Raw genomic sequence first — 27,298 nt, forward strand, 5'->3', positions numbered from 1 at the left:
AAGCTAGTTGTTAGTGAGTGGGTTCCTCCCGCCTTGCACGGTGAATGAGTCACTCACGTGTGATTGTTTCTGTGTTTGACCCCTAATTTGTCTTTTTTCGACGTGAATCAGAGATGCCAGCTCTTACCAAATGCCAGGCCTAACTGACAACAAAGCCACCATCTTTGACCATCGTCAACCTCGACAAAAATCCACCTCAAGTTCAATCCCCATGTTTCAAAATATGGACAACTTCATGATATGTAAGTGGGTCCATGCAGATTGATTATTATCAGTCCGATTGCCTAGCCTGATCCAACCCAACCCCAACCCCAAAAGGTTTAGGGCTTTGATGTTTAACCTATGAAGGTAAGGTGAGGCTTCAAAAGTTTTCAATGATGCATTGGAATGGGTTGGGGTCTTAACATTTTTCATCCAATCTTATATTGATGTTAACATTCTTTCAACAATCTTTCGATCAAATTTTTTGTGTGAGGTTTTTGTAAAAATAATTTGACAATCAAATTAATTCAAAATTTTAATTAAACAACAATTAGAATGTTTAAAACTACATACCTTTGCCTTCGCCTAATATTCCATTTATAGATTTTTTTTTCCCTTCTTGATATCCTTTTAGGTTTGAATTTATCCCTTAATTGTTTGTTTCTCTTAAAACAACAATTTCTTATTATCTGAGATATAAAGTAATTATAATGCCACATGACCCAACAACTATTTTAACACCTTCTAATGTGTGCAAGATCACACCCTTGATTTTTAGATACAAGTACATGGTTTCTTCGAGTTTGGTCAAGGGCGAATGACGTTCTCTTGTCCAGATTATAGGTTTGAAGAAGTCAGGGGTTAAAGTGATTCTTAATCAGGATGTTTACCTTTATAATTTATTATATGTATAATATAAAATAATAACATTAAAAAAAAAACTTTGAAATATGTATGAATTCAATTTTTTTTAAAAATTTTGAGGTCAATGGAATCCATTAAAACTGGACTTGGGATTAGTTAACTTAGGCTTGAAGCTACCCATTGATAGCCCTACAATCCAGTCTTGATTTATATAAGAGAGCTAATATTAACACACCAACTTTTACTTGTAATAGATCAATCTAGATATATACAACTGCTTAATTTTCTTAGGATTGGTGGATTGTAAGTAAAAGTTGGTGTCAATAAAATCTCTCTTTATATATGTATGATAAAACACAATTCTAAGGCCCACTTTATTATAATTTTGTGAGGGGAGATAATCATCATACCTATTTTATTGTCTCTCCTCTCCTCTCCCTTCGTTTTTTTTTTTTTTTTTCTTTTCTCATTTATCCCATTTTTAATAATATTCTTATAATTTTATTATATTTTATATTTTACTAATTTCATTATCTCGTGTCTTGTCACTGTCTTTCTTAATAACACCTCTCCAATTTTATCATTTTTCCTTTTTTTATTTCATAAATTTAATATTTTTAATAATCTCTCTCAAATTTTATTATTTTTCTATTTTTACCTCAGTGAGGATGTCCAAACCAACGATCTCTGGTATAATTATAAAATAAAATACGAACAAAACACAATTTTGCTTCTTTGATCCGGTATCCGGAGATAGACATGCCCAGCACACCTCAATTGAAAATGCAGCACATGTCCCCTCCATTCTTTGTAACACTTTTAAAGCTAAAATATATATTTTTTTAACTTCATAAAAAAAATTAGAATAACAAATTTTGATGTTCTGCAAAAAATCATAACGGCTATGTGAAGAGTGTTTGAATGATCTTAATTCTATGTATCATCATTTGTATAACTTAACCAATTTTACAAACTACATCACATATCAGATTCATATAAGAACCAGAAAGAAAAGAAAACAAAACTATATATTTGAAAAACAACAACTCTTTAAATTTTAGAACCCTTTTTTTCCTTTGATCTTGATCTACTACTACTCTTTGATGATGGAGTTGATGTGGGTAGAAGCTTTTCGGATATATGACTCGTTTGCATAACTTTCGATTGAGATTTCTTTCTTCTCTTAATCCCAAACGAAGCAAGTTTTTTTCTCTTAGGCTCTCTTATTGTCTCCAACTTCGGTTTCCATTGACGAGATCCAGCAAGTTGGATGTAATCCTTCTGTAACTGAGGTGTAGTACATATTCTACCTCTAGATTCTTCCCATCTCTCTTCTTCTTCATCTTTAATGTTTCCTTCTTCTATCAACTTTGATATGAAATCATCTGAAACGCGTATTTGAAGAGACCCAGATGAAGTTTTCCTTATATCGAACGGTTGACAACTCGCTGCCTTCTTTAAAATAGCGTTTTTTGAATTTCTCAATGAAGAAGATGGAGAGGAAGCAAATGAGGCTATTGTGACAAAAGAAAGAACAGATTGGAAGAACTGTTTGGGGAGAAGAAAGTAGTTTTGGCCAAGTTGGAGTTGATCTTTTTCAGAGAGAGATGGTATCTTCTGTCCTATGTAGAACGAATCAGAGGAGCAAACAAGGTGTTTAGGGAACTCGATCATGAGATCAGAAGCGTTGATGGGTTTGTGATAGATCTTGACAAGGCCATCTGATTTGATGAGCTTGATGGTTTTAATGGGTTGATCTTGGTTGAGGTCATTTATACAGGAGGACACGTGGCACCCCATCAAGTGGAAGCACCATGGGAACATTTGGAGGGTTAAAGACTTGATGCCCATAATTACCTTCAAAGAAGCAAGAATGGGTTGAGAGATCTGATGATGAGAAAGAGATGATTTTATGTGTGTCGTATTTAAAAGAAAGAAATGAAGGAAGAAGAGAAAAGAAATGAAAAGGTGGAGAAACCCATATCATATATGGGAAATAACAGGTTAATGTTTCTGTTCTTAAGTATTGGAGAAGGAGAAACGAATTGTATTTGTTGTTTAAGAAGAAATTGACAATTTTTCTATGTTCGGCAAGAGTGCCATCTGAGTTATTAATGAAGAGAGAGATGGGGGAGGAGAAACATAGCTGATAGGAGAGGTTCAAACTCTATATTTCTAACCATGTATTTTTGTAAGCGATATATAAAGTTGGTGTGAAATGTACATGGATGAGAGAGAGAGAGAGAGAGAGGGTTTTGAAAGTTGAAAGTTTGACTCTATTTGACTACTCATCTCCGCCGCCAAATGAGGCCAATAATTTTGAAATACACACAGTTGTCATGAATTGGAGATTAAAAAAAATGTGGGGTGTATATGGGAATAAAGAGACAACCAATAAAGTATAAAATACTTTGTACTTAGAAAAAAATATACAGGATAAGAATATGAGTGTTTTGTTGAAGTATCTTGAGATGAACAGTACTTCTTAATAAGTTAATTTCCTAGAGTGTGATATTCAAAGGCAGCTGTCTATGTTCTATTTTTTTTTATCTTTTATTAATTAATTTGTGAGTAATCGTGTTACATCCAACTTCTGTACTTGAACACATAAAAGAATTAATATTTCTACTTTTTTTTTTTATCTTTCATGCATTGTTAGACTTGGTCAACTAAGGAGAATGTGACAACATCTACAGGTCCCCATGTTTGGAGTCACCCATGTGTGGTGGGACTGGGAGAACCCATTGTTAATTTGTTTGGGATATAGGGTTTCTTATATATTTAAATTGAAAGTTTGATTATAGGTCCCAAGGTTTCACACTACTCCATACCTTGATCCCTTCATTAACATGTTTAAAGTATATGTTAGATACCGTGAAAGCCAAGGTGCTTATCACCTGGTGCCATTGTTTATTTACTCCAAAGTTTTGCTACGGATATAAACAGGGGTTTAAATTATTTAACAATATATTCTATGATTCCTTCCTTCAGTCGCCTTATTTATTCCGTGATCAATGGCCATTTTTGTTTAAGAACAAAATTAATTCTAATGGAGACAATCTTTTACTTGGGAAAGCATATCCTAGCTTTGTAATCTCCATCAAAATGATGGATTCCCGGCCCATGTCACATGGATTCCATAACATGGCAACGGAAGTTATGTTGTACCAAAAGAACTAGCATCTTATTGTTTACGTTGCGTAAACAAGTGTAACACTCACATACGAGAGCGGACCCTCTACAGTACTTTTTCCCTGCAGTTCCGTGTAGTAGATTTTTTTAATTGAAAGAGTGCCACGTCATACAGCCATAAAAATGTGTTTGTTAAAAAACTCAAGTTTAGGGATTGTTTGTTTTCAAAGCTATTGATCAGATTCAAAATCTTATTTATTTTTTCAATTTTTTAAAAATCTGATGAACATGATCCTCAAATGTTTGAGGTGTTAAGTCTTTCTTTTCAACTTGTCTAACTCTCCCATTTAAAATCAATTACAGTGAACAACAAGACAAAGTACTAGAGAGGATCCTCTTCTCTCACATACATAGTCACAATGTGAAAGTAAGCCTATATTTGACGGTCCAATACCGTCGAATTTTATAAAATTTGATGGATCAAGGTGTCAAATTTTTTATTGTAAAAATATTTTTTTTAACAAATCGAAATCATCAAATTAATGAAGGATGATAGAAATTTGATGGTTCTAAGCCATCAAATTGGGAAACATCAAAATTTTCAATGACCATGGTCTGTTGAAATTTAGTTTCTAAAATTTGTGGGTTTTGTGGTCCGTCGAATTTTCTTGTCAAAATTTTCAGTTTTCACGTAGTGAGTGTCATGTAGTGGTATAAGTTAGGGAATTTACCCCTTCGTATCAAGAACTCCTGAGAGCAATCATGCACTCGTGCATATATGTGTGTCATTGTATGTGTATAGCATTGGGCTTCTTTTATCTGGTTTATCTCGTCTTTCAAGTCTAGTGTGTTTGGCCTCGAATTTTAATTAATTTTCCCTTCTAAAAAGGGTGAAAGACTTAGTATCCTCTTTAATGGAAAGGATAACGATACAAACCAAACTCTAGCATAAGCTTATGAGATTTTCTAGTTCTAAGCAAGTAAGAATGCCCTTTGTGTGAAGTGTTAAGGTATTGAGTTGCCTTGTAATGAGACATGTATAAATTGTACCATGTAAGTTACCATTATGTATCAATAGAAGATTTGATTTGTTTTTTTTTTAATATCGTGGGTATCTCCTCTATTTAGGTGGGAATAATCCCGAGATCACAAACTCATATGTACCTCCCCCTAAGAAAGAGTACATGCAACAGGATGAGTCAAGGGTCAACAGGACCCTAAAGGATGGCCTCAAGTAATTCATAGTTTTGTGGGATTTCAAACACTTGACCTACTCTTTGTTGAGGAGCTTATCAAAACTCGATATGTTTTAGAAAAATCATCTGTCGAGACCTTAACAAATTAAACATGCCCAAGGGTAGTCATTTACACATGTGTCCCTTAAACACTTGATCTTGTTTGTGAATAATATTCAATTATTTATATTGAGTAAGTACAAGTCTACGAAATAACCAGTCAACCAATTTTGTGATAAGCCTTCATTGACAAATGAAAAAAACTTGTACGAGTGAAGTAAACCTTCAAAAAAAGAAATAAAAAATCCACTCGTGCGTGCGCACGAGAAGAACACACACACACACAGACTAGAAAGAGAGACCCAAATCACTACTTGCCAAACAATCGGCACTCACATCTTTGTATCCATCTCATATTTTAAAAAAAAGGTCAGAACAGGCGTCTAGTGGTCTATATCATGGAATGTATGACAGAAGGCGTGACATGGTTTTTACAAGGTAGTTTTGGTCTTTTTAGTGCTATATTTCAAGTCCTTGTTTAAGCCCACTATGATTATAATAACATTCCGTCCAAAGTCCAAACGTGCGGGTTATCTAATATGGTATTTTTGATTTTGTCTTTTTCATTTTGTTGATAAGGTGACTAACTTGCACTGAAAAGATGTGAGGTTTCTACTTTCTATATGAATTATTTCTTGTTGTTCTGTCAATTGTGCATTTATTTCAAGCACACTTGATTACATATAGCATTTGAATTTTGAAAGAGAAGCTTCTACTTTGACCCAAATCTCTCTCTCTCTCCATACATCACGCGCTTCACATGTTGGCTTTTTCAGTCGTTTATCATCAAATAAAGTAGGAAAATGCTGAAATGACAAATAGAATTTATTGCAATTCTCACAAATATTTTCTCGTGATACAAATAAAAATTATTTATGATTATGTATGCATATCCACATCAGAATTGTGAGAATCACAGTAAATTCTGTATCACCCCAGCACGACTCAATAAAGTAAGTAAACTACTTTTTGGTTCGAAAACATTAATAAGGTTTTAAAAAAGTTGAGAGAGAAACGCCTACCAATAATACATAAAGTGAAGAATGTGAGACATATGAAACAAATCTACATGGAGAGAGGGAGAAAAAGAGGTAGGTATCTCAACATAATTGAGATTGGGTGGGAGTAGCTTTATATTAAATATTTACCTTTTCTAAGTTGGGAAATTGAGACACCAACGACGTACGTATACCATACATGTAGTACACTGCAGCTACCAAAGGCTTACGTTTTTTTTTTTTTGTTGAAAAGTATAATATATTGAAAAAGAAGGGGAAACAAATTACAAGGAGGCCGAGGAAGTCTCGCAAATAACAAAAACAAGAGAAATAAAATCAAAGATTATAAACAGAGTTCCATCTAAAAACAAAATCATCAAAAAATAACCCTGCAAATTCTATATGTTGTTTTGACCATAGGTATAAGGAACCCAAGATCTCCAAATAGCTTGTATGAGAACTTCTAACCTTACCGTTGAACACCTTATTATTTTTCTCATTTCACACCCTCCAAACAATCGCCGATGGAAGCATAGCCCACAGGAGTCTTTTTCTGGGGTAAAAATCATTACTGACCCATTCGATTAATAAAGAGGAGAACTTACTAGGAAGGACCCAACTAATACGAAAAAGACCAAAGAAGATAGACAAAATATTATGGGTAAAAGGGTAGTGAATTAAGATATGATCAATGGATTCCCCATCCCTTAAGCAAAGGGGACAACAATTGGGTGTGATCCAACCTCGAACAATTAAGTTATCCATCGTAAGAATCCTACCAAGGGAGGCCAATCAAACAAAAAACGAATTTTTTGAGGGAACTGATTTGGACCAAATGATAGATCCCGAAAAGGATCGCCCAACAAGAGGGATGAGCCACTCATGGAAGGACCTTATAGAGAATCTCGTGTCCTTAGCCCACTTCCATTCCCACCTATCCTGTTCGTTTTCATTGAGATGAACCGAATGTAGGAGATCAAGGAAAGATGTCACCTCAATTAGCTCCCAATTATTAAAATTTCTCCTGAACCCCAAATCCCAGTTAGGATTGGAATCGATGCGAATCAAACACTACTGGATAGAACGGTTCTTCTTAATAGAACAAGTGTACAATGTCGGAAATTGAGTTGCCAGAGGAGATGTGCCACACCAGCTATCTTCCCAAAATCTAATTCTGTCTCCCGTCCCTACTTTGAAATTAATCCCTTTGTTAAAATCCTCCCTCACTTTAAGAATCCCCTTCCAAACACCACACCCGTAAGACTCTTTAGCCTTTCCACTATACCAACCTAGCCTCCTCTCCCCATACTTTGCCTTAATGACCTTCCTCCATAGACTACTCCTCTCCTCTCCAAACCTCCAGATCCATTTTCCTAACAACGCTCTATTCGCTACTCTAAGTCCCCTAATCCCCTATCCCCTCGTTCTTCTTGGGCGTACAAATCACCTTCCATCTAACCAAAGGCTCACGTTAAGCTGCATTAAATACAACTTGAAAATAAGTGTTAAACTGCATTAAATACACCTTGAAAATAAGTATTTGAGAGTATTTTTAATAAAATAAAATCTTTTAAAGGTAATTTTGGTAGGAAATTCAATTTTCGAAGTGTATTAACTGCAATTTAACATGTGCCCTAAGGGAACCCGTTAACAGGACCCTTCCATATTTTCACAAATAAGAACAGTGAAAAACTATCTGGAACATATAATTGGATGACAATTCTGAAATTGTCCAGTGAGCCATCCATACAAATAAAGTTAAGGTGTGATAGGAGAGCATACCATCCCATATCATTGAAGGTCCATGGGTTTTCAATCTTGGTTTGACAATACCAAGATGACTCGGACAAGCCATCTCACTATTATTTTGGATGAAACGAGACATTTTTCCATTAGTGAACCAAAAAATAGAAGGAAATGGAAGAACAGACGAAGAAAAAGGAGAAGCGGAAATGGGATTCTCTATGTATTCCTGTCTCATCTAGGTCATGAATTCAACCAAGATATGATGATTTTCGAACCATGGAAACATAAAACAAGCTGTTAAACAATAACAAGGACACTTAAAAAGTAACCAATAAATAATCTACTCAGTTTCACTTCCACAAGAAAACCGTCTATGTTATCTCTGCAAGGATTTGGCAGAGAAGCGGAGTTCCACCTTATTAATAGATTATATCAGAAAACAAAATCCCTCATCTCAAAAGTCTAAAACAAAAAGAAAACAAAATATTTAACTCTCTCCCTACAAGTTTCAAACATGCATCCGTTCTATTTTCCTAACAGTATTTGTGATCGATGCCTATAGTTTAGCTCTTCTGAGGCTACTGGAGTTGTAGATTTAGCGGCGGCCACCAGCTTTTCTAACAGGTGGACCAGAGTCCTCATCATCCGACTGGATGTCTCCATATTGCCACATTTTCAGCCTCTCACGCTTCGCTTTGGCCTGGAATTCCTCCAATTGATCGATGGCCGACTGTCTTTCCTTGGTGTCCCACCTTTTCCTTCTTTCTAACCTCGCAAGTCCTTCCTGAAAGTAATATAATAAATAAAATGTGTTAAAAAAAAAAGGCAGACAAATTAATGAATATGAGTACCGACTTGTTCCCATCAAATGCATACTACCGTATTCCAAATCAATCAGTGAGTTCACAACTCTTCTTTTTTTTTTTTTTTTGGATGGGTAAGCTAGACTAGAACCCATGACCTCAAAGTTGCTTTGCAATGTGTCAAACCAACTGAGCTATGGGTCTAAGCCCAAAAGCCGGAATTCAAAGAGAGAAAAAGAAAAGCGACAAGAAACTTGATGAGGTGAGTGATGCTATTTGTAAAATATAAAGAAAGCTTCTCATGACAAATCGATGAAAGTACCCTTGTGTTCGAGGATATGGAGCAAGAGATTCAGCAGCCTTACTAATTTTGTGGTGATGGTATTTCGCAATGATAGTTTTCAGAAAGCAAGATTTTCTACCAGTAAAAAAAAATCATGAAGTAATGGGGACATCAAAGCTTGAAGAGTATATTTTAGTTTTTATTTAGATTTCTGTTTTAAGGCTTATTTTGATGTTTTATTGACCCACGATCTTAGTATAATATTTAAGAGCAGTTTAGTAATTTTAGTTTGAAACTTCTTATATAACAAAAAAAAAAACGAAGGATGAGTGCTCAAACCTCTAGCATGGAAGCATTGATACTGGAACCAGCTTTCACATCAACGAGAGTTACAATAAGGATGGTCCCAGTTCCCTGTCCTTTCACTTTGCCTCCCGAAGTATCCCTTTCTTCAATCATAACCCTCAGCTCTCTGGAACTATTTAGTGTGCACTCGCTTAGATACTCGGCTGCTTCTTGCCCGAAATCCTCCTCTAAGGTTGGAACCTTTATGTATGCAAGGCTGCATAGCTGAGCAAGGCCAGGTGCATAAGATACTGAAGGATCTAGTGGCCGCAACCGACTGTAAGGAACAACTTCTTGGTTCCCATAGTCAACGTAGAAGACTTCGAATTTGTCATCTCTGGATTCTACAGCTGCTCGTGGAGCATTTACAATCTTTATACAATAGATAAATAAGTTAGTCGTGATAAAGAATAATGGAAATGCTAATCAAAATGTAATTGAATAATATTTTATTTATTCTAAAAAACTGGAAAATTAACTTTTAAAAATTACTCACTTTTTTTTTTTTTAAATTTTGCAATGTGAAACTTCATCATTTTTCTCACTTGGATGTAATATTAGAAGAACAACAAATACACAGTAATCCTATTGGAAACCAGACAATAAACAAAAAATTTATGGTTGGTGATTCACAATGGATGGAGGGACCTATTTTCTATATGCATAAACAGATGGATGTGCTCGACAGACTGCCCAATTCAATCATTTATTATATAGACAATGCCAAGAATCTCACTGACAGGATAATCAACCTCAAATTCATAAGTTTATTAGTGGTCTCTCCACGTATTTTTATTTGACCATCCAGAGGCCATGGTCCAACCAAAATGTTATCCATCAATATGCTACAGTCCACATCAAAGGCCACATTCCTCGTCTCCACTAGAGAAGTAAGGCCCTAAGCCCCTAACTCATTGTGGGGAGCCCCCACAAGTGTATAACTATCCAAGAAAAATATATAATCAGGACTCAGGAGAGAGCTCAGAGAAGCCTATTGTTCAGCTATTTTCCTCAGTGGGTGAAGTGGAAATTGTTCATCAAATAGTGTACGTGATATTAAAATTAGCCAAAATTTTAACAAACTTAACCTAATTCATTTAGCATATCTACATGTAATATTTTGGACAATTGTATCATTGGCAATCAAAACTTACAAGTCTTCAAAAGCATATTTACCCCCCATGTGTTTTTTTTCCATTTACTGGCTCTCAGGAGGTTTGTAAGTGAGAAATCCCTCTATTCTATAAAGGGTTCTTGAATCAAAAGTATCACATAGATCAAGCACTCCTCAGCTGTGTATTTTGAAGTTGTTCGTAGGTGAAATTCAGTTTATCTGTAATTTCATGTTTCTTTCATACATCTAAGCTACAATAGTGTTAAAAATATGAAAATACAATAGATCTATGAATATATGCTACATCAACAAAAAATTTATTTGTTATCTTTGGACTCTAAGGGATAAGAGAAAAAAAATGTGTAGAAAACCCCAATATCCTCTAATCAATTATCTAATTAAACATCATTTACTTAAATGACATCATTTAAAAACAATTAAATACAAATTTTGGCTCTCAAATCCCAGACTTTCAAATAAAGCTTTTAGGTGTGGGAATCCCTTTAGTCGTCATGTATTATTCCAATGTCGTATTTGTGTTATATAATAATGAGTTTTGAATGTTGTCATGATGTCTGCTGTTGTATCATTTCCTACAATATCAGTGGGTTTCTCTACACTTTGCAATAATTTGCTAAACTTCTCTAAATTGGAGAATTTTTACAAAACTCCATCTAAAATTAAACTTCCTCGAACATTTGATTTGTTAGCTTCAGTGAAACATAGGGTGAAGACAAAGTTTAGTATATTGACATTCCTCTCTAAGAGCTACTCCAAGGGGAATATCTAAAATGACTAGCCGATAATGTCTTGCCATTCCATTATGGATAGTCATCTTGGATATTCAAGGGATATGCGCTCCAACTGTGATATCCAAATGACTATCCATAAATATTTTTTTAATGGAGATGGAGATGACTAGTGCATTGGAGACCCCTAAAATCTAAAATAACTCTCTAAAATAACAGTTGGGGGATTGGAGAGCCCAAACTTGCTAGCCAAAATGGATAGTGAAAATCTCACTCTTCATTTTGAGGAGAGAGATGGATAGTGCGTTGGAGACATGTTTTGGATTTGGCTCTCCAAAACGACAGTTGGAGAGTGCATTGGAGTTGCTCTTAATGCTTAGAGACTAGTTTTAAAAGTATAACAATGAACAATTGAAGTGAGGATCTTAAATGAGTCATTTTTACCATGGCACGATTCCAGGAATTGTCCGCACTGAACTGAGCAAGTACCATATCACCTTTCTTGGGATTAAAAGCACCAATTACAGGAGCATCTTGTAAGTTCAATGACGCAAGCTGCTGCTGTATGGTAGACACTTTCTGATCTCCAACCGTTTGGATATAGAACTTACCACCACCCAGAACTTCTGTAACCACAACCTGAATAAGAAAAATTCACAAAGAAAAAAAGTTACTCACTCAGCAATAACAGATTTAAAATACAGTCCTAGAGTCCTACATCATGCACTAGTTTCATTAAGTACCGTGAGCACTTCCTTCTGTTTGTTTTCAGCAGTTGAACCATTGGAAAGTTCTTCCCCTTCAACGTAATTCTCCCATATCTGCAATAATAAATATCTAATATGAAGATCTGTAAAAAGAACTATTAGTCCTACCCACGGTTATCTAATTCGTTAGTATGGAACCGAACCAGTACATGGTACAGTTTGCTCTGGGTTCATCAAATGCAGCGAATCAAAACGAATTCTATTTTACTTTTAACTTTTTTACATCCCCCTCCACATGTTCATAATATTTGAGATATCCTCCTAAAATTTCAAATTGATAGTATGCCCCTTTGACCTTGGTCTTTATTAATAGACTAATTAAAAATGACCAAATACCCTCATCTTTAACATATAAATAAAAAAATATTGGTTTTTTTAGTCCAAAATCTGATATCTTCAAACTTTTTTTACCCTACTCATCACTTCAAACTTCAATGCCGTCATCTCTGTCTAACCCTACGAACCGGGTTCATTCTCGAGTGAAGAACCCTAATTCGAACCAAGCAAACCCACAAATCAGGTAACATAGGTCCAACCCCAACGTAGATAGATTTACATACTTTCAAACCCTGCCGTTTTGCTGATTGCTCAGCCTGCGCAAGAAGGTGAGCATCTGCAATTCTGTCACCACCAAAGGAAGTTTGAAGCTTTGCCAGTCCAGCTTCCAGAAGCTTCACAGCCATGTTGGTCTTTGACTCCCACAATGATCCCAAGAAAGTTCCAGTTCTATCCACGGTTTCTACTTCAATCTGCGTAAAAATGTAAACTATTACAAGAAGTGAAAAAAAAAAAAAAAAAATGGAAAATCTCAGGTTAATAGAGGAATGTGATACCTCAACGTCTCTCTGCAGTATCTTCCTTCTCATGAAAGCAATTGCTTCATCTGAATAAGGCTCATCACGACCAGGGCATCTAACTCCTGAGAATGAGAAGGCAATGCTGCAGGTTTCCTTGGGAATTAGCAATTTAAATCGATGACCACTGAGGACATAATCCACAGTAGCAGGCAGCCTCCTACTTCGTTGCAAAAATGGCAAAAAATCTTTCGTTTTCTTCGCTGATGCCTGAGAGTGACAGTTTATCACAAAATAATGATCTCAATAAGTCTTATTTTTATGGTAAAAGAGAAGGAACTCCACATAAGGAACACATGTCTAACCGTTAGCAGATCCATTATGTGCATCACAGGAGGGTCCCTTGCAGAATGGATCCCTTTCTTCCCAACTATGGCACGTGATTCAGCGGCTAATAGGGCATCATAATAGTTTGATCGTTCTTCAAAATCTCGGTGTCTGATGACGGTACCAAAGCCACGGGCAATCACCAACTCAGCAACATTCACCCCAGTTGTTTGGCTATCTACAGAAGGTGGACCATCAGTAGTGTCATCACCCTCAACTTTGGTTGGTGAGACCAAGAAAACTGATCCAAAATCCATAACCCTAGAATCCGTTGAGCCAGCTACGGGTACAGGTCCATCAGCCATGCTGACCTTTCTAGAATATTCCATTGAAACATTTACCTGAAAATACATTAAATGCAACAAAAAATTAGGTCTACTCCAAATTGATGCAATTAATTAGCTGTATAGAGAATGGCGTGAAAAATAGTGACACATACTTGACGACCGATAAGACGTGTCCTTAGGAACTCCCTTGCCTCACGGGCATAAGGAGCAGGTTTTTCATCTCTGCGAGGATTTCCCATCTTGGGAGACCTTATACTTGAAAGATTGACTCTCCGTTCTGCTAAGGGACTACCATAAGGGATAGCATCATCAGCAATGATGATGCAGTCTCCACTTACAACCTCCACCACCTGAAAAAAAAAAAAAAACAAACATGGAGAAACACAAAGTACAAGCATATTTAATGGAGACATAAATATGCTTGTCAAAAGTAGGGTATAAAATGGGTTGGATTTTATCCAAAATTCAAGTGATCCGAATTTAGCGGGTTTGACCATTGGAGTAGATCCAAATAAATAAAATGGGTCAGCTACGGATTCATCCCTATATCCCCCTAGATCCAAATGATATATTGCTTTGAAAAGTATATTTTTATGTTTTTCAAAACATCTTTTATCTACTACTTTAATATAACATGAATTCTTATAAAATAAATGAATTATTATAGTAGAATAGAATAATATATCAATTAGAAAAGAAATATAGCAAAAAAAAATGTTGACCAGTCCAAAATTATCCGACACGAATCAAGTAATTCGGTCGGATCAATACGGATTTAGTGAAAGCAATATGGTTCAGATATGGTTTTAGCTAATAAGATCCGAGTCAGATACGGATCAGGATGTGGATATATTCATATCTGGCCCGAACCCGACCATTTTAAGCCCTTGTCAAAAGCATCGCTTGACATAGACACTTACCTTCCCTGTGAAATTCTGATCTTGAATTGCCTTTGAATTTGTTGCAGGTGGTACATAGTTTGTCCAAAGCCTTAGTCGGTCCTTCTTTGCTTGAAGTTCAGCATCCTTAAGCTGCCGCTTGGCATCCTTCTCCATCATATTTGCACTCCACTCCACATATTTAGCTAGCCCCTATATGGTGAGGGAATAATATTATGGTATCTTGGAAATTATGGGGAATACTCAGTTGATGATAAATATAATGACTGAGTGACAAGAATAAACATCAGATTTAACATTTGTCAAAGCATGGAAAAGATGTAATGGCATTAGAAAGAAATTGCATAGAATTTATAGCATTAAGTTGTGAGGAAGATTCCATGCAGAAGTAAATATAGTTACAAAAGAAGTAACAGGGGGGGTGAAAATACAATATTCCAAAAAGGCAAGAACAATCAAGAATTAACAGTCTCAGAAAAAATATAAGGAGTAATTAATAAATAAATAATATAAGGAGTTTACGAGAAAACAAGAACTGGAACACACGATAGAGATGATTATCATCAAACTCAAAAACAGAAAAGAAAAAATTGCATTATTTTCCAGAACTAATCAGGAGAAATGATAAGAGAGCAATATCACCCACGCCGACAGAAAATGTGCAGAAGAGTCTACTTACGGTGTTTTTTTTCTCCCAATAAGGCTCTGTTTAGTTTGCTGCATTTAGTATTCAAGAAAATACTTTTGGCCTTAAAGAAACGTCAATTAACACCAATTTTTTTATTTTTTTAAATGTTGTGAATCCAACAAGAACGAAAACTCTTTGTTTTGTATAAGTTTTTTTTATTAGTGGTCCATAGGCCTTCCTGCAAAAGATACCTGAAAATAGTTATAGTTTATAAAAATAAATTCAAGGAATAGAAACCTATACTCAATGAGAACGTAAAATTAAAATAAGGAAACCAACATTTTTCCAGGAAAATTATCTTCAAACTAATCTGTAACATAGGCTTTCTTTGATCTTAATCATGCTTTCACAAGGAAGAAACCAAGAACATACATTTTGTACAAGCTCTAATGCCAAATCCTTTGCTGAATCACCATCCGGATAATATACTGAACCAATTATATTGTTGAATTTGTCAACACCCTCCAGTACAATACGGACCTGCACGTTTCACCACAAAGCTTAGACCATACGCAGAACATGTGAATCAAAAGGCATAATCTGAAAAGAGTAAGCCACTCACATCTCGATTTAAAACACGAATCTCTGTGAAATGCTTAGCTTCCCTCCCAAATGGTTCCGGGGTCACTTCAGTAGAAGATGTCGTAGAGGCTGCCAGTCTCTGTGCTGAAGTTAGTGGGGGTCGAGGTTCAGCAGAAGCTTCTCCATTTGGTTCTTCAGAGGTAACTTCAGGTTCAACAACAGCTTCTACCACAGCCCTTCTTCCCATGGATGGGGACTAATTAAAAAACATGAGTTATGAACATATGAAGTTATACTCCAAGGTATGGCATGGATGAAATTATTTCAAGAAGTCATGAACTAACACATTCTGGTATAAATTGTACATGAACTAAAAGAATAGTGATCAAATACTGAGGTCTTTTACCTGGATTCCAGCCACAGATACTTGAACAAATTGAAACTCTGGGAGCAAGTAAACTCGAACAGTACTTCCATCACGAACCTGTTCAACAATTCCTTGCATAGGCCTGCCCTTGTTTGCATCTAACAGACCCATTGCATCGAAGTTACTAGCATCTCCAATGGCAGAAGGAGGTAAGTCCCTGATGGATGCCTCGGAAGCACCGGGTACCTGCTTTGGGATTAAAACAAATGCAGATAAGCTTGCAATGCTAGATTTGTGATTAGGCTAAAATCCTTTCAATAAGGTTCTGTTAAATATTCTGAAGAGTGAAGAACTTAGCCCGCTTTAGAAAGAGCCTAATGAATCCCATTCAGAGTACAAAGATGTATAACATGCAAACACGCAAATGCTGTCAATTTGCTTGATAGATACGAGACAAGAAAACCCCAAGAGTCAGAAAGGATGTCTGCCACTAAGAGCACATTTAAGCAAGCCCCTCAATGAAACACATCCTTTTTCTCAAAAGAAAATGGAGTTCATGGTCACTAGGGGTGTCAATGGGTCGGTTCCGGTTCGATTCCTAAGGAACTTATAACCATAACCATTAATATTAGTCCAGTTCCGGGTCTTGTCAGTTCCAGGTCTGGTTCCAAAATAAATGGAACTGGAACCGGAACCGTCAAAAATCACGGGTATCCATCGGTTCCGGTTCTCAAGAATCGAATGAGAAAAAAAGTATTTCAAATCATTATAACAAAAAATTTAATTAAAAAATTAACATATTATCATCAAAATTATTAACTTGTTAATAATTTGTTATTCTAAAGATACAAATTAATGATTTTTTTCAAAAGTAAAAAAATTTATCTTTGTTAAAAGTAATAAATTTTTAGAAGAATAACTCATTTAAGCTTCAATTGATAATTTATACGAAAAATTGAAGAATTGTATATACATTGCATTTATTTTGAAATAAAAAATACTTTAAATCTTCTATAATATGGAAATAAATGACAAAATTAATCGATTCCGGGTACCCGCGGTTCGGTTCCGGTTCTATTTATTTTGGAACCTAACGGTTCCGATTCCTATCAGTTCGGTTCCATTTTAGAGCCAGCTCTAATCGGTTCTAATAAAAAGGGATCCGGAACCGGGGTTTTCAATTCCGGTTAAATGGGTACCCATTGACACCCATAATGATCACCATATAGACGAAGGTGGGGTTTTAAAACTATTTCTAATTTACTTCCATTGAATGAGACCACAAACAGGAAATGTAGACTAGCCTTGCTCCAACGGCCTAAACCTTGCTCCTTAGCTTGCTCTTCAAGGTGCTGCAGCTCAGCTAAGAAAGGGCTCACTTCTCCTTTCCGTATGCCCTGCTCCCTAATCTGCATGAATGAGATTCGTTCAGCTCAAAAAAACCAAGTTATATTGTATTTGAAGGAAAGAAATCAAAAGATGAAGTTCATAAGATGTACAGAAAGAAAACAGGCAGGACCTTTGCCCAGCCTTCAGAAACAACCAGCACCGCAACATTCTTATCACCAAGGAAAACAGAACCAAATTCCCGGCCTATGGATGGTACAGTATAATCTACTCTGAAGGTGACCTCCTGTAGTAATCAAGAGAACATCATTACCGGAATTAAATGAGAGTGATCGCCTTGTTCTGGAATGAAGAATAGCAATAGTGCAACATGAAGATGGAAGTTTCAACACAAAGCACCTTCCCTATGCAGAGCTTCCTCAAATACTCTCTGCTATCCCATGCAAAAGGCTCATCAACACCACCTCTTCGGGCCTACGATGTGAGCAAACATTCAACTCAATTGAACAGTCAGCATTAGCAACAAGTATAAGGCAACTGTGCTGGGTAGAAAATCTCAAACGAACACTTGACGTAATGTTAAAATTGCGAATGAAAACAAAAATTTACAATGAGAAAATCCATGTAACTCTATACAACCAAGGTTTCTGTCTTAGTCAATCATATCAAATTGACTTACAAACATATTAAGAAAAAAGAGTTCAACTTTAAAATCTTAGTGGATGGTGGCACTAGCAATGCTACAAGCTAGCTTTGAGGGGGAACTTGGGTATTTCAGGAACTCTCAGGCATCAGGAATCTTGCTTTATCCATGAACATCTTATTGTTGCCCATCTTGAGGTCAGCTAATGATCAAGTGAATGGTTTAGCTAAAGGAGTACATAAAGGAGTTTTGGCTGTGGCATACAGTTTCCACTGTAATCCATGTTTCCTTAACCCTTTTATAATTTATTTTGCTCTCTTGAAATTTTTTTTTACTTGTTATATATATGAAACAAAAAAATAAATTAAGGGGGGGGGGGGGGACTGAGCATGAAGCCATGAATAGAGTACCATCAAAATGGAGTGAGCTACAAATACAAATGAAAGTTGAATGCACAATAAGAAATCAGATGATGGGTATTACAAAAAAGGACAAAAAATGCCACAGCACATAGCGCCAAAGAGGGGAAAAAAACAAAATATTGAAAGTAAACCATGTCCAGAAATAATTGAATTCGTATATGATGAATATATCTATGACAACTTAAGAAGTCTGAAATGAAAATTTTCAAATGATCATTCCTCAGCAAGTAACACATCAGTTTTTTTTTTTTTTTTTGTCTGTCATTTTTCTTTTTTCAACTTGTTGCAAGGTATAATAAACTTTTCATTAGAAATAATACAAAAGACGAAAAGATTTCATGAACAGTCTGGTGGAGAAACGAAGTATAACGAAAATACAATAAATTAAAGCATAGTCAGGTCAGTTGAAATTTGAGATAAAAGTTTTCTGGAATTAAACATACCAGTCTGGGAGCAATAAGAGAAGACAGTGTAATAGTCTTCTCCGGTGGGATCTCTGCTTTAGTCATTGCCATAATCACCAAGCAATCCCCAGAAGGCACAGCCTTCACTCTTCCTCTCAACCATCCTGAGGCCACAGTGGTTGATGCCATGCAAACAGCTACAATCCATGCAAAAAAGAACATCCAAATAAAATATTATCAAAATGTTAAAAAAGAAAAGGAGCAGAGAGGTCAACATGGTTAAAAGATGACTCAGACGAGAGTATCCTAGTTTTGAGCCAACGGAGCAAGATAGTCAATCTGAATAGTCCATTACACTAACTCCCCTGAGATCCAAGATGACTCATCCGATCTTCTAAAAATATCAGCTGAGACAAACAGGTTACGTATTTTTCGTTATAAAGTACTTAATTTTTAATTATTTAAACATTGTTATCTATACAAAAAATAAGATTTTGTGCCTAGCATCTGCCAATCCACCTTATAATAATAAAAGGCATAATTATTTAAATATGGACATCAATATAAATATGTATATATATTAATAGATAATTTTGAACACATTTAAATGATTTGATTTGTCCAAGATGAGATGACTTGGATGAATCAACTCTCATGAAAACCATGGTGCTCAGTAATCTTTTTGTGACCCTTTCTTCTTCCATTTTCCTTTTATTTACTTTTGCCTGATCCTTGAAAGAAAATAGTACAGCACAAAGGGAAATGCAGGAAATAAAAACTTCAAAATAGAGAATTAGATCTCAAACAGTTGGTACTAGAAGATTGACACATCGAGGCCACATCCAATAAAATATAAATTCTCAATATCTCTTTATTACCGTCATATATTCTCAAACTAACTTGATTAACATATCCGTCGCAAAGATGGTATCTTTCAGTAATCCGATCACAGGAAACAACAGTTTGAGAACAAAATAAAAATAACTCCATTTCACTAATAACTCCATTTCAATAAAGCATCAAGAACATAAAACAGAGAAAAGACATTAAAATCAATCAGAAGAGGAACATCAAACTGTTGAATTATCAGATCCATCGAACATGACTCTACCAAAAGAAAATTTCAAAACTTTACATAAATCTTAACGAAATCCTACAAACTGAGCCATTTTTAGGAATTTTTTCGATCAATCCCAGCTAAAGTAAGAAATCAAAATGATCTAGATCAATCTACTCTTCAACGCATATCAGAAAAGATCTAATTTTTAATAAAACAGAGACGGTGAGATCGAGCGGATCGATATACAGTGGCATGAAAACAAAAAAAATCAAAAACTAGAGAAGATCCAAACAAATGAGAAAAAACGCCTATTTTCTACACATGAGTTGCAGATCTGAAATTGTTTTGGTAGAAAAACAGATCTAAAAACGAATTACCTCGATTAGGTCGAGATGACACCCGAAGAAGCACGAGGAGTCTCTTTGATCGATCAGAGAAAACGAAAATGGATCAAAGCTCGGTCTGTTTTAGATCACCAAAATTAATATGAGAAGAAGAGATACTGGGAATTTAGTTGATTACTCATTACAATAAAAGACTAAAGATACCCTCTTCTTTCCGTAATATAACTTAAACTACCATCATAGTCAATCTAGTTATTTTACCTCAAATAAGGAAACAAACACAAAGGAAAATTACTTAATGCACACCTAGATGGACTTCTTTCAAAATAACACCAATTTTTTGAGTCATAACTTGATGGGTCTATTTAGTAAATTTTTGGCGTCTAACCCGTACCAAGGTGAAATTACAACCGTCAAGATCAAAGATTGTAGATCATCAATCTCGATGTTTTAATATGAATCGTCGAGATGCCGATGTAGATGTTTCAACATAAATCATAGAGATCAACAATTTAAAATTGAATGTTTCAATTTTCGAAAAGATGAATACTTGTTAAATACGCACTGATCCCTAGGAAATCTGTGTTTTTTATCACATAAAAGTGCGAAAAGACGTGGACTTTTTTATTTGACACTTGTTCAAAGTATGGATCTTGTATTACATAAAGTTGGATAACTATCCAACTTCAATTTTCTTTCATAGGACACGTTGCATATTATGTCAAAACATACCTTCCATTAGTTGAATTTTAAAAAGGGTGGAGGAAAGAAAGATTCATTAGGTGATCTCTAGATCTAGTAAGTGGGTCCTATGGCCATGATCCAAATACGAGACCTGGCGTTTGGAGCCGGGTCTAATGTGGATCCAAATCAATAGGAATGGAACCAATAAGTTCTATATGCTTCTCATAGGTATCCAGAATTGATTTATTTTTGCATTATACATGATTTAAGGTTTTCTATATTTTAAAATTAATTTACGTGGAGGTCATTTTACTCACACCATATGATAGGAACAATGTCAAGAAAATAGAAATTAAGGGCCCATTTAGAAAGACTTAAATCATGTAGTAGATTATCTCTTATCCTAGAAGCATAGAACACAATATCAACTGAAATACCTAGAGGACAAAGTAGGAAATAATTTTAGGTAGAGTAGAACAAAAAAATGACTCATCAACAGACTTAAAAATTATTCTACATAAATCGAGCTTAGATCACAATCCTTAAACACACTAATAATAAGGCATACAACACATAAATGAAACCAAGGTATCACCTAAGGATCAAGCACATTGAAGATAAACTCAAACAAAGATTTGATTCTAATTGATAGGATATTATAGGTCAAAGATATTTTGCTTTGCATTTAATAAACCTACAACATTTACACATCTAGTTCAATCCCATTAATAAGCAATGGGCTCATAGCCCAAAACACTCAAGTTTAAAACACTCGGGTTAGTTATGTAGTGACATATGTCCCTGAGTAATTGTCTATATAAACCAAATCATGAACAATAGAAAGGATTGATTGAGGAAGGGAGAAAAGAGACAAGAAAGATATTAATAATTTGCTCTATAATTATACTATTTGTCATCTTCTTTGTTTATCTATTGTCTTTCGTACATGACTGTATTGACAAGATCGTTGGAGGAACCTTGATATACCCCTCATTGAGGCCCCATCCTTCTATCTTCTCACCTTTTGTCACTATGGAAACCTAAAGGTAGCAAAAAGATTCTGATTCACAACCCAAAAAGAGGAAAAGTTGAAGGAATTAGGTTGAGCCCAATGGAAAATTGGTTCTGTCAAACCACCTTCAAACATGAGAGAAGCTCAACACAAAAGGCAAAAGGGAAGTGTCAAGTTAGGAAGGGATGAAGGGAGATCAACCAACCAAAGAAGGAAACAAAAGAATGCAATTTAAAGTCAAATCTTTCGATTATAGGGAGACATTTGACCCAAAACTAGCAAAGAAGGAGGACCGAGCTCGCCAGGAGAAGGGGGACTCTAGTCATTTTAGCAACAAGTTGAAAGTGAATCAAGACGTGACTAAGGATGAAAGTTGAAGATCAAAGACGAAAGTCGAAGACATCAACTAGAGAGGTCAATTATAACATCAAAGTATGAAAGAAAAAACACTTTGGGTCAGCAACCAAAGTGAACGACGACTTGTAGCCCGAGGTGTAGAAGGCCAGAAGATAGGAACAAAGTTACGTAAACAGAATATGAAACCATCTAACTTTTACATATGAGCCATTCTAGAGTGAATTCCTATGTGCTCAACATTGTATTGACATGGTAATTTATGGTTACGTGCACACTACCACATCAGCACAGTGTTGAGCGCAGTGTCATATGAAGTGACTCGAGGATTTTCTTTTACTTATTTTTTTCTTCTTTTCTACTAAAGTTACTAAGGAAAATGTTTCTCTTCTATAAATAGTCCAAGAAATTGAAGACAAGGGTAATTAGGAAGACAAGGGTAATTAGGTCATTTCAATTAGCAACCATATCATCAATCATAAAAGAGAGAATAAATGTGAACCCACCACTTGTCCTCATGACTCTTCTTTCTTGCTACTATTGAGAATTTGAGATAAAATCCAAATTCAATGGCTTCTCCTCCAACCCAACCAATCTCCATTTCAATTCTCCTCATCTCAATCTTCTCTCTCCTCATCCCATCAAATTCAACTCCGACTCCAACTCCAACTCCAACTTCATGGCCCCATCAATTCCACTCCATACTCGTCATGGAATACAACGGATCATACCAAATCATCGATCTTTGGTACGATTGGCCCAACGGTCGAAACTTCAACATCATCCAGAACCAACTCGGTAAGCTTCAATACGACCTTGAATGGAACAATGGAACCACTTTCCTCTACACTTTGGACTCCAATAAAGAGTGCAGTTCGAATCACATTGAAGTCGGGATCCTTCGGCCCAATTGGTTAGATGGCGCAAACTATCTCGGGCAACAGTACATCGATGGGTTCCTCTGCAATGTGTGGGAGAAGGTTGAATTCATTTGGTATTATGAGGACGTTCTCACCAACAGACCTGTCCATTGGGTTTTCTACACAGGTAAAATAAATAAATAAATAAATAATCAATTTGGTTTTGCTCAACCCACTGAGTTGACTCAGTTCTTGTTTCATGGTGTCTTTGTTGTGCTTAATATGTCTACTAGTTTTGTGAATTTGGAGATTCCTATTCAATACGATTACAAAGAAAATTAAGAAGCAAACCAAAGAACACTAAGATTTACATGGTTGGACAATAATGCCTATGTCCACGAACAGACACAATCTTCTTCGCTAAGAAATCAAAGGAGAACAATATAAGAAATAACCACTCAAGATTTTAATCACAAATTCAAACCCTAAAACCCTTGTACATAATCTTGAGTTGGGCTTTAAGAGACTAGATCAAGAAAGGAAGCCTCGGGAACTTATATGTATTTTCAGGTTAGGGTTTTGTTTATAGTAATGAAGTTTGGAGTACCTAATCATTCAGTGGAGCTTCAATTTTGTTAACTGAAAGTTTGGTGAGAAAGTAGGGAACTTTTTGAAAAATATAGAAATTGTCTTTTATGAAAATGCATCGTCATCAACCTCTCTAAAATCCCTATTTTGTATAATTATAGTTAGAATAATGTTGAAGTGACCTCAAGATTAGGCGGAAAAGCATCTATGGTTCCTATCCACTTTCATGTCAAGATGTGCGATATGAGATCCAATCTTGAGGTCACTCTAGCACAACGGTTGTAGTTAACATTTCAATGTAAAAGATCTTAAAATTTTGAAGGTGAAGGTAAAAATTATATATATTTTGGGATTAGTTAATGAATCACCAATTAATTCATTGATTCGTTGATTTCATTGGCTGGGCTCTTATTCGGAGAATTTTATGAATTTGTGCACAAAAAAAAAAAAAAAATTGTGAGAGAATTATTCCTTGATTGCTCTACGAGGTTTCTTATAGTTCAGAGAATTAAGAGGTTTGAGAGCTTGTAACTGATCTTTATCATTGATAGTGGATTGATCTCCCTCTCCTGTGTAGACATAGGCAATTGTTGAACCATGTAAATCCTTTGTTCTCTGTTTATGTTATTTTGATTCTCGCTCTTACACTTTCTGCAACACTTTCAACTAATTCTTCGTTGTTGTTTTTGTGATATTTGTAGGAAGGACCGCTCATGTGATGACATTTGAGGTGGGAGCAGTGCTTGACGATCCAAAATGGCAAGCCCCAGTATACTGTTTTGAGAAGAAGGAAGAAAAAAATAAGCAAAATCTCGAATCTGTAGTTAGTGGGGGTCATGAACATGAAGAGAGGGGTTTAATGGAGAAAGGTTTTAGAGCTTTAATGGGGTTTGGAGCAATTTAATGTGAACTCTTACTTTTCTCCTTTAATTTCCTATACGAGAAATAAAGAATTGGTTTTGCTTCTTTGTTATTTGAATAGGTCTTAAATCCCACTTCACCACTAAAGTTAGTGTTCCCATGATGATTCGATTCTAATTTTTTATTATTAATTTTGTTATTTTATTAGTGAATCTAAACCAAGTATTTACGACTCAATATGAAAGGAACTAAAGGAACAACAGTGTTCGATCACTATGAACATGAAAAAAGATACAAACATTTAAATAAGTCTTAATCCCACAATTTTAAAAAAAATTAATTTTAAATGTTAAATCAAATTTTTAATGTTATTTTATTAGTGGATCTAAACAAAGTATTTACCTTTTGAAGGACTAAAAACATCAAGGTGTACTTCACATGAGGGTATTATGATTTTTTTATCTAACAAGGGAAATTTATTTTTACCAAACAAAAATCCAAGCTTGTGTAAGCAGTTTAAGGGTGTCAATGGGTACCCATTTAATAAAAATCGAACCGAAACCTGTAGGGCAGTTCTGGACCCCATTTTATTGGAATTGAACCAATTGAGAACCAAAACCGATTGGAACTGATAAAAACCGAGAACCAAAGCCATTTTAAGAGAATTTTTTTTATAACAGAAGCCGAAATCAATATAAACCAGAGCTGAGAACAATCTTCAGTTCCAATCCATTGAAACCCATGGTACATACACACGATACTATTTCTCACTAAAATAAATAAAAATAGGGTTACAAAGAACTAACCAATACTGCCCTCATGGCGTTTTCCAGGTAAAAACACAAATAATCAGCATCTCACAATGTTACAGACATGCTCCCATGAAATATATTAGGAATTTAAGATAAACAACCTGAACTGCTGATGCAATTCTTGAGATGGCAAATCTTGAGGAGCCACAAAGTGCAATTAGTGCCTGTTTGACATTTTTAAGGATTATTCACTGTTTGAAAATGCTTAAAATACATATAGAAGAGGCATGAAGCTTACATTTGAACATGCCATCAAGAAGTTATAGTACCCTGCTCTGCCTTCATCACCATTTCCTCAGTGGTGAGGCCGATGATCTCATTAGCACGCTTTAAACTCACGCAGTAAAATCGTCCAATAGAATCCTGGATTCACAAATTAATCTTTTCTTGTCAAAAGAGAGATGAAGTCGGGAATGCCTTTGCTTTGAATGGGTTAGCTACATAGGATTCACTATTAATTTAATTTAGTTTTTTTCTTGGATCTCATTGGATTCAAAATCTGATCCTACTTCAAGACTGAATGTGTAATAGGCTCAAAAAATTGGTGGCCTAGAAATATCCCGAAGTGGGTCTATTATTATACATGAGGATGGAGAGATTAAGGAAGATGTTAAGCATAAAATCAGAGTTGAATGGTTAAAGTGGATATACACTTCTAAAATACTATGTGAGGTACCAATCATCAAATTAAAAGGAAAATTTTATTAGACGGAGGTTGAGACCATCTATGCTTAATTGAGCTGAATGTTGGGCTCTCAAGAAGATAGTTATAAATTGAGTGTAGGAAAGATGGGGATGTTAAGATGGATGAGTGGAAAGACTACAAAAGATAAATCAAAACTAAATGTATTTGAGAAAATGTAAGAATAGCTCTAACAGAGGAAAAATAATTGAAAGTCAACCGAGATGGTATTGTGTTCGATGAAAGTCAATTATCCTCCCAATTAGAAGAAATATTCAAGCTGAAGGTATTAAAAAAGTGAAAGTATACCCAAAAGAACGTGGATGGGGATGGTGAAAGCATGTATGTCCTTAGAATAATCAAAGACCTAGCCAAACTTGGTCTTTGAAGGATTTTTTTGTTATTGTAGGGAGTGCAGGGTGGGTGGTGAAAGGGGTGACACATGGGATTTGACCAGATCTTTCCAGCTACATTAAGATTAAAAAAAATAAAAATAAAAATTCTTCATAAACACTCCCTCGCACCTTCCTCTACATTGACTTGAAGATCACATAAAACACCAAACTCAGTTAAAACTGAGAAAGATAGTATTGACAAACACAATGTTGAGCTTCTGGAGGACGTAACTTTTTTGGGGGTGAGTAAGCCGGGGTTAGGTAAACCCCGCCAGATTTATCAATCACAAAAAGAAGAGAGTACCAAGTTTTTACAAGCTCACTTTAGCTCCAATAATATGAAACAGATCATTAGAGAAAAAAGAAAATGTTACCATTATTAATTTTTTCTTTTGTGAAAAAATATACATTTAAGAATTACAGTTGAGAGGTTTATGAATGTCTCCGCGGTGGATTGGATTTTACCAAGGATGATGAAAATGTGAACTCCCAATCATTTATGCATTGGAGAGACCGTTTCCTATTTTGTGCACAAAGCACAATTTGGTTTTATGCTGAGAAGTCAATTATTGACTTAGAGAAAGCAAATGACAAAGCACCTACGAAGTTAATTTTGAGGGTATTGGGAGAGAAGATAGACGTTGCAATTGGTTCACATAATTTTAGTCGAAGAGACCATAGGAATCAACACAAATCTATAAGTATGCAAAGCTAGCAAACTTAATAATCACACACATAAAGAGGCACAATTATGTCCAGGAAATAACCCAAAGCAATCATTTTCTTTACCTTGGTTCTATTATCCATG

General features: G+C 35.4%; 3 protein-coding genes across 6 annotated transcripts in view; 1 reads left to right on the forward strand and 2 right to left on the reverse strand.

Moving 5' to 3' along the window:
• Positions 1-8,334: 8,334 nt before the first annotated feature.
• Positions 8,335-20,436, reverse strand: LOC147405310 (ribonuclease TUDOR 1-like). 2 transcript variants are annotated; one of them, XM_086432984.1, is made up of 17 exons: positions 20,276-20,436; positions 18,878-19,035; positions 17,769-17,843; positions 17,542-17,655; positions 17,327-17,431; positions 16,062-16,268; positions 15,696-15,911; positions 15,506-15,613; positions 14,467-14,637; positions 13,699-13,896; positions 13,238-13,600; positions 12,912-13,142; positions 12,639-12,827; positions 12,055-12,132; positions 11,756-11,950; positions 9,443-9,820; positions 8,335-8,801 (listed from the first exon to the last, which is right to left on the reverse strand). In XM_086432984.1, exons 2-17 carry the CDS (start codon positions 19,025-19,027, stop codon positions 8,613-8,615), a joined length of 2,967 nt encoding a protein of 988 aa, XP_086289110.1. In that variant the 5' UTR covers positions 19,028-19,035; positions 20,276-20,436; the 3' UTR covers positions 8,335-8,612. The 2 variants fall into 2 exon arrangements, with proteins under 2 accessions (XP_086289110.1, XP_086289111.1); XM_086432985.1 differs by lacking the exons at positions 8,335-8,801; positions 9,443-9,820 and adding an exon at positions 9,861-11,698 and having other exon boundaries at positions 11,735-11,950.
• Positions 20,437-22,790: 2,354 nt separating this feature from the next.
• Positions 22,791-24,713, forward strand: LOC147405311 (uncharacterized protein At4g14100-like). Its single transcript, XM_086432986.1, has 2 exons — positions 22,791-23,339; positions 24,442-24,713. The coding sequence occupies exons 1-2, from the start codon at positions 22,862-22,864 to the stop codon at positions 24,642-24,644; spliced, it is 681 nt and encodes a 226-aa protein (XP_086289112.1). The 5' UTR covers positions 22,791-22,861; the 3' UTR covers positions 24,645-24,713.
• Positions 24,714-25,296: 583 nt separating this feature from the next.
• Positions 25,297-27,298, reverse strand: part of LOC147405312 (uncharacterized) — a 55,613-nt gene continuing 53,611 nt past the window's right edge. For 2 of the 3 annotated variants that reach the window (XM_086432988.1, XM_086432987.1), the window contains exons 15-16: positions 25,652-25,776; positions 25,297-25,577 (exon numbers count right to left, since the gene is read on the reverse strand). In XM_086432988.1, the coding sequence (XP_086289114.1) occupies positions 25,666-25,776 (111 nt within the window). In that variant the 3' untranslated portion in view covers positions 25,297-25,577; positions 25,652-25,665. Of the gene's footprint in view, positions 25,578-25,651; positions 25,777-27,298 lie in introns of those variants that run through there. The other variant, XR_015175843.1, reaches the window with a different exon arrangement.

The sequence above is a fragment of the Akebia trifoliata genome, chromosome 3 (genome assembly GCF_017979445.1).
Source record: "Akebia trifoliata isolate Shusen 1 chromosome 3, ASM1797944v1, whole genome shotgun sequence".
NCBI lineage: Eukaryota > Viridiplantae > Streptophyta > Magnoliopsida > Ranunculales > Lardizabalaceae > Akebia > Akebia trifoliata.